At 40.8% G+C, this 17,085-nt stretch overlaps 1 protein-coding gene across 15 annotated transcripts in view; it reads right to left on the bottom strand.

The window, feature by feature from the left end:
- Nucleotides 1–17,085, bottom strand: part of LOC129135439 (RANBP2-like and GRIP domain-containing protein 5/6) — a 78,010-nt gene that overhangs the window by 47,272 nt on the left and 13,653 nt on the right. For 13 of the 15 annotated variants that reach the window (XR_008546490.2, XR_008546491.2, XR_008546492.2 and 10 more), the window contains 5 exons: nt 14,101–14,331; nt 13,610–13,755; nt 8,693–8,885; nt 2,576–2,663; nt 254–463 (listed from right to left, as the gene is read on the bottom strand). Coding sequence is in view for 12 of the 15 variants with exons in the window: in XM_054678704.1 (XP_054534679.1) it covers nt 254–463; nt 2,576–2,663; nt 8,693–8,885; nt 13,610–13,755; nt 14,101–14,331 (868 nt within the window). In the remaining 3 variants the exon portion in view is untranslated. Of the gene's footprint in view, nt 1–253; nt 464–2,575; nt 2,664–3,329; nt 6,517–8,692; nt 8,886–13,609; nt 13,756–14,100; nt 14,332–17,085 lie in introns of those variants that run through there. The other 2 variants (XM_063789455.1, XM_054678712.1) reach the window with 2 other exon arrangements.

The raw sequence follows: 17,085 nt of genomic DNA, 5'->3' as shown, positions 1-17,085 counted from the left end.
GAGGTTACAGTGAGCCGAGAGCGCACCACTGCACTCCAGCATGGGCGACAAGAGCAAAACTTCGTCTCAAAAACAACAACAACAACAAAAAATACATGCCACTCCCACAGCACCACATTCAAACTCCCCCCAGCCCAACCCACACACAAAAGGAATACAGGAAAATATTAAGTCGTTATTTCTGGGTAATAAGATTATGGGCAATTTATAAGAATTAAGACGGAGACCATTTCCTCTGAAACATATAACTTACCAACATCGTATCTAGCCAAATCTTCAAGCTCTGGTTCTCGTACATCAATGTTTCCAATATCATCGCTACCAAGAAAAGATGTATCCTTAGGTGACTGACTAGAAAACAGAGCATCATATAATGCAGACTGCCCGCTTTTGTTGGCAAAAGTTTCAACAACCTCTTTTAAAAAATCTTGCTTGCCACGACTTAAGTTTAGCAACATGTGCCCTGAAAAAAAAATTTATTTCCATCACTTTAAAAATACAGATTGTATTTGCTCACGTTGTCTCATTTGTATACCCAAAGGGGAAATAACATGATTACTGCAGACCTAACCCTCCAACCCAAAAAATACAGCTGGACAACAAAATGGGTGCTTATGTAGCAAATGAAAAGAGTACAGGTTTAATATTCTCAGTATCTACATAAGACAGCAGAAGGGGGAAAAAAGACAGGAATGTGTATGAAAAATGCCAAACGTATTTGCATTTTAGATGAAAAGGTCTGGATTTAAGTGGCCATAGGAGAACCGGGACAAGCTCTTATTCTCTGATCTGATACACTGATTTCTAAACCTGGCTCATCAGAATCCTCCTTTAAACAGCTTTTAAGAATTATTTCCAGCTGGGCACGGTGGCTCATGCTTGTAATCCCAGCACTTTGGGAGGCCAAGCTGGGTGGATAATGAGGTCAGGAGATCAAGAACATCCTGGCTAACACAGTGAAACTCCGTCTCTACTAAAAACACACACACACACACACAAAAATTAGCCGGCCCTGGTGGCGGGCGCCTGTAGTCCCAGCTACTGGGGAGGCTGAGGGAGGAGAATGGCGTGAACCCGGGAGGCGGAGCTTGCAGTGAGCCGAGATCACGCCACTGCACTCCAGCCTGGGCGACAGAGTAAGACTCTGTCTCAGGAAAAAAAAAAAAAAGATTTCCAGGCCTCATTCCCAGAGATTTTTATGCCATAGGTTTACAGTAAGCAATCAAAAAATCATAGTCTCGGATAAAATACTGATACATGCTATAACACAGATGAACCTTGAAAACCTTGCTAAATGAAAGAAGCCAGTCACAAAAGACCACATACTATATGATTCCATTTATGTGAAATGTTCAGAAGAGGCAAACCTACAGAGACAGATGAGCGGTTGCCAAGGCTGAGAGGTTTGGGTAAAATGGGGAGTAACTGCTAACAGGTAAGGAATTCCTCATGGAGTGATGAAAATCTTCTAAAACTGACTGTGGTGACAGTGGTAATACTCTACGAACACAGTAAAAGCCACTGAACTGTACACTTTAAATGGGTGAAGCGTATGGTACATGAATTATATTTCAATTGAACTTTTTTTAAAAACCCTCCTTCGAGTTAATTCTGCTGGGCAATTAGGTTTGGTTACCACTACACAGTTGTGTCTCAGCACACTTACAGAGGCACCCTCGGGATGCCCAGATCAAAGACATAAAAAAAAATACAGGCAATTTTCATCCAACTGTGACACCATGCAAAGGCACTTATGAGAGCCCTGCAAGGGTAGAAGGAAAAGAGAAAAGGAAAAAAGTAGAAAGTCACTTTAAGGACTGAAAGCCTAACTCCCACAAAAAAAGTGGGCTATGGAATAAAAGAGCAATGTGAGCTCTGGCCAACAGCCTAACTATACACCAAAGCTTGTAATAACCTTGATTTAATATTACATCTTGCTCTTTACAAAATTCATCCAATTTTATATCAAAACTGCTCCTTATAGAAAGCATTATGTTTCTTCAGTTCACTGCTTGATTCAATGGCCATCTAACTACCTTAAAGTTTGTATCTTAGCAAAATCACAGGTAATATGCAACAGACCTTTAGGATTCATCCCAAGCCAAAAATGGGGGGAAAAATCCACAAATTCCAAGAGCCTAATATAAGGTAAGTATATATCTTCTATCTTCCTCACTGTGCTCTCAGCTCTTTAAGACAGATCCGTATCTTCTTCATCTTTATATCCCCACAGCAGTGTTTTTAGAATCAGCTGGTGTTAAATGGTTGGCAAACCAATAATTATACTTAGTTCAGGAAGTGACTAAATATTCAGGATAGAGGCTCTAGCAGCCAGATGAAGAAAGAGTTAAGAAATCCTCTCCACATAGGAACAAACAATATCAAATATTCTTTTTTTTAAAAGAATGTGCTATTTCTTCACATCTCTTCCATACCTATTGCTCTTAACTGATACGGCGAAAAGAAATAATTTTGACAAATTATCTCCTGGACAGATGGAGATTTTATCATAAGATATGCCTTAACAGAAATTCCTTTTTCTTTTTAAATTAAATTAGTTTAATATTACTATTACCTGATTGGCTCAGTCGGTCACAGGCCATCATTTCCAGCAGATTTTGTCTAGCTTCACCTTTTATTAATTTAATCTTTGGTCTTGGAACCTAATAATTTTAGAATCAAAAATCTTAATTTGATGATACCCATACTTCTAATAGTAACATGGTCTTATCTATTACACTGTACTTTTTTTGATAATGAATGAACAGTTAACCATTAATTAAACTGAATTGGAAAAGACTGCAAAAACTGGGAACCAAGGAATTTATATAACCTATGAAAGACAGGCCAGGTAGAGGTGTGGTGGCTCACACCTGTAATCCCAACACTCTGGGAGGCCAAGGTGGGCTGATCACTTGAGGTCAGGAGTTCGAGACCAGCCTGGCCAACATGGTGAAACCCAGTCTCTACTAAAAATAATAAAAAAAAACAAAGAGCCAGGCGTGGTGGCACACACCTGTTAATTCCAGCTACATGGGAGGCTGAGGCACAAGGATAGCTTGAACCTGGGAGGCAGACGTTTTAGCGCGCCAAGACTGCGCCATTGCACTCTGGCCTGGGTGAAAGAGTGAGACTCCATCGCAAAAAAAAAAAAAAAAAAAAAAAGAGAGGGGCCAGACATGTTGGCTCACACCTGTAATCCCAGCACTTTGGGAGGCCAAGGTGGGGGGATCACTTGAGCCCAGAGTTCAAGACCAGCCTGAACAACACGGTGAGACCCTATCTCTAAAAAAAGTTTTTTTTAATTAGCCAGGCGTGGTGACACACACCTGTGGTCCCAGCTACTCAGGAGGCTGAGGCAGGAGGATCACTTAAACCCAGGAGGTCAAGGCTGCAGTGAGCCATGATCATGCCACTGTGCTCCAGCTTGGGCGACAGAGTGAGACCCTATCTCCAACAAAAGAAAAAAAAAAAAAAGCATACACAGAGCAGCTCTGAGAAATTAGTTTCTACTAAAAGCACATTCATGTTACATTCAGAGAAATGGAAAATTTAATTACATTACTTTTCTACCCTGCATAAATAGGACAACAGCAGATGTTGTCCTATTTGAGTAGATATGACACCCTACTTTAAAAAGTACAGGTAAAATGACACTTGGAAATGCCACATTGTAGATAACACATTTTCAGAGTATGGATAATAGGGGATAGCACTGGAATAAATGGGACAACCAGGAAATTAAAGAGATCCTAATGCAATAACCTATAAAAAAAAAAGCATGATGAATAGAATGGCAAAGGGAAGACGTGACAGCTGCCTTCAAATATTAAAATTATTTTATAAAAGAAATCATCAAAAGAAGAAACAAGACCAACAGGTAGAAGGCTTGAAGAATATTTTTATTCTATATAAGGAAGTACCAAGAGCCAAACCACCTAAAGATGCACTGGGCTATCTTGAAAAGTAATGAATGTCCATCACTGAAAACGTCCAGTCATAGGCAATGCCCACTTACTAGAAACATGCCAAAAGTAACTATATGGGTGACTAGAGCATCGGCTTTTAATTCTATCACCACTTTCTTAATTGGTGGTGGAAATGTAATTTGATACAACCTCTTTAGGGTTAGATATTTGGCAACAGCTCTAAAAATTATAAATGCACAGATATACTTTGATACTGCAATTCTTTCAGGAATTCATGGCACAAGTTAATCATTGCTAAATTACTTGAAGTAGCATTAAAAAAAAAAAGTAAAAGCAAGCTAATGTCCTGGCTTTAGGACCCTGGTTTTAAAAACTCCAAAACTACAGTACATCCATACAATGGAATAATATGCAAGCATCCAAACTAATGAGAATACCCTTTATATATACTGACATGGAAACATCTCTAAGATACAGTTAATGGAAATAAAGTAAATGCAATGTTCAAATGTTTTCCTCCTTCTTTTAAAGACAGGGGATATATGTGTGTTTACTTGGAGATGCATAAAACATTTCCTGAAGAACACACAAGAAAGCAATAACATTAGTTTCTTTGGGGGTGGAGAAAGTAAATAACTAGGGAACAGAAAGGAGTCTTCATAGCATATTCTTAAGAGCCGCCAGAATTTTAAACCATGTATATATAATTCTTTCCAAATATGCTCATTTTTCAAAATATATGATTTATGAACCTAAAAGCTTCTGATTTTGAATTTTAGAAATATTCGTATCGCCTATCCTTTTACTCACAAGTTTTCTAAACATCATGTCAAAGTTTGTCATCTATATGTTGAAAAGAGCACACAAAATAAGAAACAAAATGTTGACATCATTCTTTTTGTTTTCAAACTGACCTCAATTCATAAACCCGGCCTCTTTTACAAAATTATTCAACAGTTGAATTTGTGACCAGTTAATTAGTTGTGAATCCACTCAATCAAATCATCTCAATTCACTATTTCCTTTTTTTTTTTTTTTGAGATGGAGTCTCACTCTGTTGCCAGGCTGCAGTGCTGCAGTGGCACGATCTCGGCTCACTGCAACCTCCGCCTCCTGGTTTCAAGCAATTCTCCTGTCTCGGCCTCTCAAGTAGCTGGGACTACAGGCACCCGCCACCATGCGTGGCTAATTTTTCTATTTTTAGTAGAGATGGGGTTTGACCATGTTGGTCAGGACGGTCTCAAACTCCTGACCTCAAGTGATCCGCCCGCCTCAGCCTCCCAAAGTGCTAAGATTATAGGTGTGAGCCACCACGCCTGGCTATTTCCTCATCTTAACTAAAAGGTTTCAAGATACTTTGTTAACTACCTAACAGCAATGCAGATGCACTTACTAGAACCACAGTATTCCTCTGATTAAGAGTCTGAAAATCTTGCCATAAAAGTTAGCCAATTCTTACATACCCAAATGCCAGCACATAACCTACATTTTATGCTTATAATCATTTGATCATTAAGCTTTAAAATAAACTGATCAAATAAAATACAAGCATCTAAGATGTTTCTATTATATATGCATTCTACAGAAATATGTGGTAGTTAATAAAGACTGAGGTAGGTATCTCTGTGCTGAAGTGGGACAATGAGGAAACATTTAGAAAAGCAAGGCATCTGGCAATAGGTAAAGCACACCCACATTGAGGCACAATATTTTTTAAAAGCAGAGAAAGAATGTATTGCACATTTGCATATGCAAAAAATATTTCTGAACCCAAGAAACTCCTAACAGTAGCTGTCATCTAGGAAAGGAGACCTGAGTGAATGGATTAAGAGGGAAACTAACTTTTTATGATTAAAAGTTCACAGTCAGGTGTGGTGGCTCATACCTGTAATCTCAGCACTTTGGGAGGGCAAGGCAGAAGGATCACTTGAAGCCAGGAGTTCAAGACCAACCAGCCTGGGAAACATAGCAAGACCTTGTCTTTACAAAAAATTTAACAATGTAGCCAGGCATGGTGGCAGGCACCTGTAGTCCCAGCTACTGAGCTGAGGCTGAAGCAGGTGAGGATCACTTGAGCCCAGGAGTTCGAGGATGCAGTGAGCTATGATCATGCCACTGCACTCCAGCCAGAGCAAGAGTGAGACTCTGCCTCCCAAAACTACATATCAAAAAATTTTAGGCTGTGCGCAGTAGCTCACACCTATAATCCCAGCACTCTGGGAAGCTTGAGCCCAGTTCAATGTTACGGTGAGCTACGATTACGCAACTGCACTCCAGCCTGGGTGACACAGCAAGACTCTAATAGACACACAGACAGATAAATTTTAAAGTTTCCATTAAAAATAAGAACTATTGGCAGGGCGTGGTGGCTCACGCCTGTAATGCCAGCACTTTGGGAGGCCAAGGTGGGCGGATCATGAGGTCAGGAGATTGAGACCATCCTGGCTAACACGGTGAAACCCCATCTCTACTGAAAATACAAAAAAATTAGCCAGGCGTGGTGGTGGGTGCCTGTAGTCCCAGCTACTCGGGAGGCTGAGGCAGGAGAATGGCGTGAACCCAGGAGGCGGAGCTTGCAGTGAGCCGAGGTCGTGCCACTGTGCTCCAGCCTGGGCAACAGAGTGAGACTCCGTCTCAAAAAAAAAATAAAATAAATAAAAATAAGAACTATCAGTTACTTGAGAATTTCTATAAGAACCTTTTAATGTTTGTATTACCTAGTGAACCTCACTAAATCCATTAATTTTCACTAATCCATTCCTTATGAACACAGAAGTTTCTACTGAGCAAATATTAGCACTTAACATGTGAACTATCAACGGTGTTTTTAAAAGATTTACAGGCTGGGCTCAATGGCTCATGCCTGTAATCCCAGCACTTTGAGAGGCCGAGTCCGGTGGATCACGAGGTCAGAAGATTGAGACCATCCTGGCTAACATGGTGAAACCCCATCTCTATTAAAAAATACAAAAAATTAGCCAGGCATGGTGGTGTGTGCCTGTAATCCCGGATACGTGACAGACTGAAGCAGGAGAATCACTTGAACCCAGGAGACACAGGTTGCAGTGAGTTGAGATTGCCCCACTGCACTCCAGCCTGATGACAGAGCGAGACTCCGTCTCAAATAAAAATAAAAAGATTTATATTAGGCAGGGCATGGTGGCTCACTGCCTGTAATCCCAGCACTTTGAGAGGACGAGATGCGCAGATCACCTGAGTTCAGGAGCTCAAGACCAGCCTGACCAACATGGAGAAACCTCGTCTCTACTAAAAATACAAAATTAGATGGGCGTGGTGGCGTGTGCCTGTAATCCCAGCTACTCGGGAGGCTGAAGCAGGACAATCGCTTGAACCCGGGAGGCGGAGATTGCAGTGAGCCAGATGGCGCCATTGCACTCCAGCCTGGGCAACAAGAGCAAAACTCCGTCTCAAAAAGAAAAAAAGATTTATATTAGGAGGGGCCTTCTCTAAAAGTAATGAATCCTTTTTTTTCCCTCCCTAAGCAAAAAATCCTTCTCTAAAATTAATCATTTTTCTAAGCCTGGTTTAATGCTTTTTTGGAAGACTGCTTATTTCTTTTCCTTTCAAAAGTTATGCAAGCTCATTAAAAAAAAAAAAAAAAAAAAAAAGGCCGGGCATGGTGGCTCACGCCTGTAATCCCAGCACTTTGGGAGGCCGAGGCAGGTGGATGACTAGGTCAGGAGATTGAGACCATCCTGGCTAACATGGTGAAACCCCGTCTCTACTAAAAGTACAAAAAAAAATTAGCCAGGCGTGGTGGCGGGTGCCTGTAGTCCCAGCTACTCAGGAGGCTGAGGCAGGAAAATGGCGTGAACTCGGGAGGTGGAGCTTGCAGTGAGCCGAGATCGTGCCACTGCACTCCAGCCTGGGCGACAGAGCGAGACTCTATCTCAAAAAAAAAAAAAAAAAAAAAAAAAGCCAGGCGCGCCAGGCGCAGTGCCTCGCGCCTGTAATCCCAGCACTTTGGGAGACCAAGGCAGGTAGATCACGAGGTCAAGAGATTGCGACCATCCTGGCCAACATGGTGAAACCCCATCTCTATTAAAAATACAAAAAATTAGCTGGGCTTGGTAGCACGGGCCTGTAGTCCCAGCTACTCGGGAGGCTGAGGCAGGAGAATCACTTGAACCCAGGAGGTGGAGGCTGCAGTGAGCCGAGATCACGCCACTGCACTCCAGCCTGGCGACAGAGAGAGACTTGGTCTCAAAAAAAATAAAAAAATAAAAAATAAAAAAAGGTTTTATGTTTTCAAAGATTAATAGATATACTGTTACATATACACAATACAGTCATAAATGTTATATACATGTGTTTCAATTAACATGTTAAACTGCAATCATATTCTTCTATCATAGGCTATAAAGCCATTGCCCTACATCTACTTATTAGGATTTTGTCCAAGTAACACATCTTTTTGAATCAAGTTTACCCATAATACGAGATTACATCTTTATCATGTTCCCAAAAATGGCAGAGTAAAAAGATCAAACTCTTCAAATTTGTGTACAAACAAATCATGGCAATGCAGGCTTTCGACAAGAGTGCACTCAACATCCCTGTTTCACCAGCCTCACCAGTATTGCGTATGCTTAGTTATTTTCCACTGTATCAAATTGACTATTTCATTTTAACTTTAATTCCACAGGTTTGTTCACATATTGTCATTACATACCAGAGCACACCTTCATTTCAAACACATCAAGACTCCGTGAAATGTCAATTGCTCCAAGTGGAAGATTTACCTGAAATGCTATGAGATAGCACAACGCAGCCAGCTCAGAAAGAGCTCGCCATTGAACATTATTACCATGCTGACCCATCTTCAAGAGCAGAGAACCTGCATGCATGTAGAAATGTCCTTTCATTTCTAAGAAAGTAGCTGACAGTTCATCATTTCCACCCAAAGATTTCGCAGACTGAAGAGCACTATCAAAACTGTAATATGAAAATATCAGATGATACACACTTACTGCACTGTGAATAATCATGGTTCATTTAATTCAAAACAAAATAATTTTATTTCAAGCTTCATCTTCCACATTCAACTTCTAATAATTCTTATTCCCCATGTTATAAATTATGAATCATCTAATGCTTATTTTTATCCTGCATACTTCCTATACTTCATGCTTAACCTCTCAAATGATGTCTTATTCCCAGTTATTTCCAGCCCTCCAATCACAGGATAAATATAAGATTAGTGATTATAGGTGCACATTTCAAAATAAACCAGGATAAAGTTGGGAGACTATTTTGTAGTTTCTTCCTGATCATATAATTTCATTATTTAATTAACAGTTGTAATTTCTCAAATTAGACATACCATTTCCAAATTATAAGTAAATAACTGACAGGTATTTGAGTATCAATACAGTAATTGCTCTTTTTACTATATAGTAATTTCATTATTTAATTAACAGTTGTAATTTCTCAAATTAGACATACCATTTCCAAATTATAAGTAAATAACTGACAGGTATTTGAGTATCAATACAGTAATTGCTCTTTTTACTATATAGATCATTACAGCGTTAAATAAATTGTCTTTTTTTTTTTTTTTTTGAGACGGAGTCTCTCACTATCGCCTGGGCTGGAGTGTAATGGCACGATCTAAGCTCACTGCAACCTCCACCTCCCAGGTTCAAGTGATTCTCCTGACTCAGCCTCCTGAGTAGCTGGGATTACAGGAACCTGCCACCATGCCCCGCTAAACTTTTTTTATATTTTTAGTAGAGACAGGGTTTTACTATGTTGGCCAGGCTGGTCTCGAACTCCTGACCTCACGATCCGCCCGCCTCAGCTTACCAATGTGCCGGGATTACAGGCATGAGCCACTATGCCTGGCCTATTATTTGTAATCTATATTCTAAATTAGTTCTTCTAAATCCTAATGTTTCTCCAAATCCTCACTTTGGAAGAAAAGTAAAAGCAAAAAGCAAACACTTAAACGTGAAGCATGATTTTAAAGTGGCTTACAATAAAGCAACCAGAGCAAGTGAGGTCTAAAGATCTCTGAGGGTGCTCAAAAACCCCTTCAGGGGATCCATGAAGTTAAAATTACTTTTACAATAATACCAAAAAAAATGTATATTTTATGTACTCATTTTCTCATGTATGTAGAGCTGAGTTTTTTTGTTTTTGTTTTTGGAGACAGAATCTCACTCTGTCACAAGGCTGGAGTGCAGTGGCACAATCTTGGCTTACTGCAACCTCTGACTGCCAGGTTCAAGCGATTCTTCTGCCTCAGCCTCCTGAGCAGCTGGGACTATAGGCGCGTACCAACATGCCCGGCTAATTTTTTGTATTTTTAGTAGAGACAAGGTTTCACCATTGTTAGCTGGGATGGTCTCGATCTCCTGACTTCGTGATCCACCTGCCTCGGCCTCCCAAAGTGCTGGGATTACAGGCCTGAGCCACCGCGACCCGCTGAGCTGAGTTTTCTAGAGGCTTCATGACATGTAATAGTTTTACAGACTGACAGAGGAAGTAAATGAGAATCTAGCTATGTTCTATTAAGCGAGACATTAAAAAGATTTTCAAAAATGCAAAAACAATGACACTTTTCTGACTACTTTTTTGCTGTTGGAAAATAATTATTTTTCATAAAAAATGCTATTATTGGCCCTGTGCGGTGGCTCACACATGTAATTCCAGCACTTTGGGAGGCTGAGGCGGGTGGATCACCTGAGGTCAGGAGTTCAAGACCAGCCTAGCCAACATGGTGAAACCCTATCTCTACTAAAAATACAAAAAATTAGCCAGGCGTGGTGGTGAGCACCTGTAATTCCAGCTACTTGGGAGGCTGAGGCAGGAGAATCGCTTGAACCTGGGAAGCAGAGGTTGCAGTGATCCGAGATCACACTGTTGCACTCTAGCCTGGGCAACAAGAGCAAAACTCCGTCTCAAAAAAAAAAAAAAAAAAAAAAAAAAAAAGCTATAATTATTAACACACAATAGGGCTTATTACATTTTTAATTTGTTTTAATTTCTAATGTAATAAACACTGACAGAAATAACCCACATACGGCCGGGTGCAGTGGCTCAGACCTGCAATCCCAGCACTTTGGAAGGCCAAGGCAGGCGGATCACGACGTCAAGAGATTGAGACCTTCCAGTACTTTGGGAGGCCAAGGTAGACGGATCAAGAGGTCAAGAGATCGAGACCAGCCGGGCGCGGTGGCTCATGCCTGTAATCCCAGCACTTTGGGAGGCTGAGGCAGGCGGATCACAAGGTCAGGATATCAAGACCATCCTGGCTAACACAGTGAAACCCCATCTCTACTAAAAATACAAAAAATTAGCTGGGTGTGGTGGCGGGCACCTGTAGGCCCAGCTACTCGGGAGGCTGAGGCAGGAGAATGGCGTGAACCCTGGAGACAGAGCTTGCAGTGAGCCGAGATGGCGCCACTGCACTCCAGCCTGGGCAACAGAGCGAGACTCCATCTCAAAAAAAAAAAGATCGAGACCATCCTGGCCAACATGATGAAACCCTGTTTCTACTAAAAATACAAAAATTAGCCAGGTGTGGGCTGGGCGCGGTGGCTCACGCCTGTAATCCCAACGCTTTGGGAGGCCGAGGAGGGCAGATCACGAGGTCAGGAGATCGAGACCATCCTGGCTAACAACGTGACACTCCGTCTCTACTAAAAATACAAAAAAATTAGCCGAGCATGGTGGTGGGCGCCTGTAGTCCCAGCTACTCAGGAGGCTGAGGCAGAAGAATGGCGTGAACCTGGGAGGTTCACAAGGGGGGTAACAAAGGGCCCATGAGTCCTGATTAACTGATCTGACAAACCATCTGTCACCCACAGCCCTAAGCCACACTGTGAAACTGCCTAGGGTGGCACCAGCTTTTTATCTTCCTCAGGGTCCTCCCCTCAGGCCCCCAAGTCACCCCCTCATGGTCCAGATTCTCCCGAGTGACTCCATCCCCATGGTCATCTCCCCTCCTGAGCCTCCCCCTTTGAGGGCCAATGGCTGTCCTCAGGGCCCTCCTGGGGCTTCCTGGTGGGGAACAACCTGAGGCAGGAGGATAAGCTCTTATTCAGAGCATTGAGAGGAAATTGTGAAGCTTGCAGTGAGCCAAGATTGCGCCACTGTACTCCAGGCTGGGTGACAGAGCGAGACTCTGTCTCAAAAAAAAAAAAAAAAAAAAAAAAAAATTAGCCAGGTGTGGTGTCGGGCACCTGTAGTCCCACCTATTCAGGAGGCAGAGACAAGAGAATCACTTGAACCCAGGAGGCAGAGGTTGCAGTGAGCTGAGACTGCACCACTGCATGCCAACCTGGCGAGAGCAAGACTCAGTCTCAAAAAAAAAAAAAAAAAAAAAAAAAAAAAAAAAAAAAAGAGAGATTGAGACCATCCTGAACCCCGTCTCTACTAAAAATACAAAAATTAGCTGGGCGTGGTGGTGTCTGCCTGTGGTCCCAGCTACTTGGGAGGCTGAGGCAGGAGAATCGCCTGAACCCGGGAGGCGGAGGTTACAGTGAGTCAAGGTCGTGCCACTGCACTCTAGCCTGGTGACAGAGCAAGACTCCCTCTCAAAAAAAAAAAAAAAAAAAAAAAGAAAGAAAGAAAGAAAGAAAAAAAGGAACCCACATACAAAGATCTTTGATGTCCTTAAGAAAAATGTAAAAGGAACTTGTGACCAAAAAATTTGAGTATACAAATAACACAAAATAAAACATCCTACATGTTTTCTAAAATAATCTTAAAGTTATGTTAGTTCTTTTAGATACTGCTCTTACCCTACCAATTTAGGACACTATGTACTTTTTCAAGAAAATTACCTACTCCCTGCACTCAGTGAAATGAACTTCTTTCCTTATACCAGATGGGGAAATAAATTAACTTCCAAACAAATGGACAGCCTAAACTAGCAATCAGTAAACTTTTTCTACAAAAAGGAGGAGATTACTAATCTGGCTTTACAGGCATACAATCTCTGCTGCAACCACTCAACTCCAACCTTGTAGTATGTAAGCAGCCACAGACAATACATAAACAGAGGCATGCTGCATTCCAATAAATATTAACAAAATTAGGCAGGGGCCATATTTGGCCCACAAGTTCTAATCAACCCCTGCTCTAAACTAACATCTTTATACAAATCCAAGTGATGTTTTTGTTCAATGGAATTTATTTTCAAAATGGACACACTGGTTTTCAAAATCAAAATTTAGGAAAAAAGGTATATCACATAGTTGAGTTATTTGGTTTCTTAGCTAAAACAGTATTTTCTGAAATACCAGTGATGCTAAGTGCTTATACTAGTACATGTGAACCTAGCCATCTGATGACAGATGAACTTTAATTTTCACTCAAGATTATACTATTATTAAAAAATAAAATATGAAATAGCAGTTAGAACATTCATTTTAAGCTTGACTATGACAAAACTGAGTATTTAACCATAAGGCTAATTTTAATCAAGCTTGAACTATAAGAGTTCCCTAAAAAGGAAAGTCATATAAAACCAATTAGAACTTCCCCGTAAAAGAAGAAAAATAAGATTGCCTCCTAGTGGTTCACTGTATTAACTATAACTCCTAGGTACATTATACAAATAATGATTCAGTGAAGAAGTTTAGAGCAATGAACTTACTGCAAAAAGAAAAACTGCAATTTATACTAAAGCATTCTCCTCAAAGTCAACGTACCTTTCCAGTAATTCTCTACTTTCCTGCACATCTCTAGTGGAAAGCGTAAGAAGCATAAGATTAGCGTAGGCCAGCAGTAAGTCTGTATTGGTTGCTCGCCAGTCACTTTTATCAGACTCCAAACACTGTAAAGACTCCAGATATTCCTATTTTGTGGAATGAATAGTAAGTTACAAAACTTAATCAAGTGTTAAGAAATTAACCATTTTATGCCTACAAATTCCTTTTCTCACTCCAACCACGTTTGTGAAACTACATTGATTTTTACATCAACCTTATAAATGAAAACACCAAAAATATATACATTTATCATAGTTATCTCCCCAATTTTCCCATTATAAATTTAACTGATCCTGGTAAAACTTTCGTTTTATAACTGTTCTACCTAAATAAAAGAAATTTAAGTCCTGCGGGGCACTGCTGCTTTAGTACAAAAAGATGTATGCTAATTGCCTACATAGAAATGTAAAGACCCAATAGCTTTTATCTACCTTAAGGGTCTGTACAACACACGAATTCCACTCTAAACTTGAACGCAAAGCTATGTTCCTCTCTGCCTCATGGCAGTGGGCCACAGCATCCTTCAATCTTTTAGTTGAGCGATACACCTCCACTAGCCGGATGTTCACATGGACGTCATCAGGTCTTACATAAAGTTCTGACTGAATCAAGTCAAAAAGTTTATTCCATCCATCTTCACCTTCACAATCTAGAAGCTGTTCCTATTTAGAGGGGAAAAAGAAAAATTATTAGAGTAACACTTGTGCAATTTTAAACAAGTCATGCTCCCAAAGAGCACCATTCCACTATGTCTAGTTTTATGATGATGCCACCAAAAACACCATCCTATATACCTTATTCGTCCCTTCTGAGAGTTGCTTACAACCCAGAAACTAAGCCTCAAGAACTGTATGTGAAGAAAAGCATCTGTGATTACTGCAGTAGCTCATACTCTCTTCAGAGACTACCAGGACTATTGCTACACATCCCTGTCTGTCTGAGTCACCACCAGAAGCCTAGACCTCCCCAGTCAATCCTCAGCAACAAGGTCCTTATGTTCAAACTGCTCTGTATCTCCTTAAATCTGACTCAATCCCACATCCCCTCTCCTCCCACTGTTCTGTTACCTTCATCATCATCTCAAAGCACTGTCATCACCTCCTGACCTTAAATGAAGACAGTATCATCTCAGGATAACCCCCACTACCATGATGGCTTTTTCTCTCTGAACTTACATACAAGGAAAGGAAGCAGGGTTTGTGGCCACTCGTTTCTCATTTGCGATGCTCTTCCATCAGCCTCTCAAGAAGCTAGGACCACAGGCATGCACCACCATGCCCGGCTAACTTTTTTTTAACGTTCTGTAGAGATGGGGTCTTGCCGTGTTGCCCAGGCTGACTACTCAGTTCCTTAATCACCTCATCTCCAGTGATGTTATCCTCTACTCCAACCTCAACCATCCACTTGCCACTGACACAGGTCTTCAAAATCTGTATTTTGGTCATACCACTGAAACCACCATACCACCCTTCTTATTCTTCCACCTCACTGAGGGCCTACATACCCTTACTTTCAGAAATATACTTCTCCACCACATGACAAATTCCCTTCAAGACAATAACATCATCAAGTTTTAAACACCTGGAAACACATATAAATACACACACTTTCTTCTGTCAGGCAAAAAATGCTATAATCCCTTATATCCATAATTACTGTTTGCTTACAGATCCCTTCAACTAATTCCCTCTTTTCCTCAGAACCCTCCCAACTGGTTTCTGTGTGCTTAGATTTGGGAAATCATAACCCCAAGCTAACTGATTTCATTTGCATTATCTCAACCATCAAACTGGTGCTGCCTAAAACAAAATACCATTTTAGTACTAACAGACTCACTTTCTCCACTCCCTGACACTTCACACCTCCTATTTCCTCAACTTCCCCATACCTTCCTTTGACCCTCACTTTCAACTTATAACCTAGATTCATCCTTCACTGAGAAACCTGATGCTATCACATATAAATTCCATTTTACCTTACCTACTTAAACTCGTCTTTCCCCAGCTCTCAAGACCAAGCCGCCCATTAGTACTCTGTATTTCATTCCCCTCTCTCCTTTATCAATTTCTCCTCTTCTGGATGAGATGGATGATACCCTGGTCTCTCCCTATTGCAAAAGCCCTAGTCTTTGACTCTATGTTAAACATTTTTTTAAAAACCACTATGAGTGCTTTTAAAAAGTTCTATCTCATACTTGAGAGAAAAAGCCTTCTCAACAGTAATACTCTCATTCATTAAACAAATGTCAGAAACTGTTTACCTTAGCAAGCCTTAAATTTTAGGAGAAATGGAATTACTTTGCATGACAATTATAAATCTCATGGATTTCAATTCCAAAAAAAAAAAAAATCTGATACAGGAAAGGTGTAACAGTGCCTTCAAGTTATTAAAGAAAATCTTTAAAGAGTGCTTCAAAGTATCTAACTTGTTACACTGCAAGAAAAGAATCTCCTGCCATTACATATGTTCTTTAACACTACTGACACCAGATTAACTGGATTGCCACGCCCAATATGGGAGTTATGTTTGAGGCATAACACCTAAGAGAGTAAAGAAATCTGCACAATTAGACCTCACGTTTTAGACTAATATTTAAAATCCAGCTGCTTATTACTGGGGAGAAAAACTTATCAGTAATATTTATCTTTGGAAGCATCTTCAATGCTTTTTCAGCTTCAAAAATCTGGACATGATTGTTCATAGCAGTTGAACAATAGCCAAAACCTAGAAATAACCAAAATGCCCCTCAAAAGTGAATGGTTAAGGCTGGGCACAGTGGCTCACACCTGTAATCCTAGCACTTTGGGAGGCCGAAGTGGGTGGATCACCTGAGAACCCGGGAGGCAGAAGTTGCAGTGAGCCGAGATAGCACCACTGCACTCCAGCATGGGCGACAGAGCAAGACTCTGTCTCAAAAAAATAAAAATAAAAAAACTGAATGGTTAAATTGTGGACCATGAAATACTACTCAGAAGTAAAGGAACCAACTATGGATATACAAAACTTAATATGGATCACAAATGGTATTATGCTGACTGAACAAGCCAACCTCAAAAGGTCACATGCTTGGCTGGCCGCGGTGGCTCACGCCTGTAATCCTAGCACTTTGGGAGGCTGGGGTGGGCAGATCACAGGAGGTCAGGAGTTCGAGACCAGCCAGTTTCTACTAAAAATACAAAAATAAGCGGGACATGGTAACATGTGCCTGTAGTCCCAGCTACCCGGAAGGCCGAGGCAGGAGAATCGCTTGAACCTGGGAGGCGGAGGTGGCAGTGAGCCGAGAATGCGCCAGTGAACTCCAACCTGGGCAACAGAGCGAGACTCCGTCTCAAAAACAATGAAAAAAGAAACAAAAAGTCACACATTTCATGATGACATTTACATAACATTTTGAAATCACCAAAGTATAAAGATGG

The sequence above is a fragment of the Pan troglodytes genome, chromosome 12 (genome assembly GCF_028858775.2).
Source record: "Pan troglodytes isolate AG18354 chromosome 12, NHGRI_mPanTro3-v2.0_pri, whole genome shotgun sequence".
Classification (NCBI taxonomy): Eukaryota; Metazoa; Chordata; class Mammalia; order Primates; family Hominidae; genus Pan; species Pan troglodytes.
Note: the sequence above shows the minus strand (reverse complement) of the source record. Positions and strands in the feature narration are given on the sequence as shown.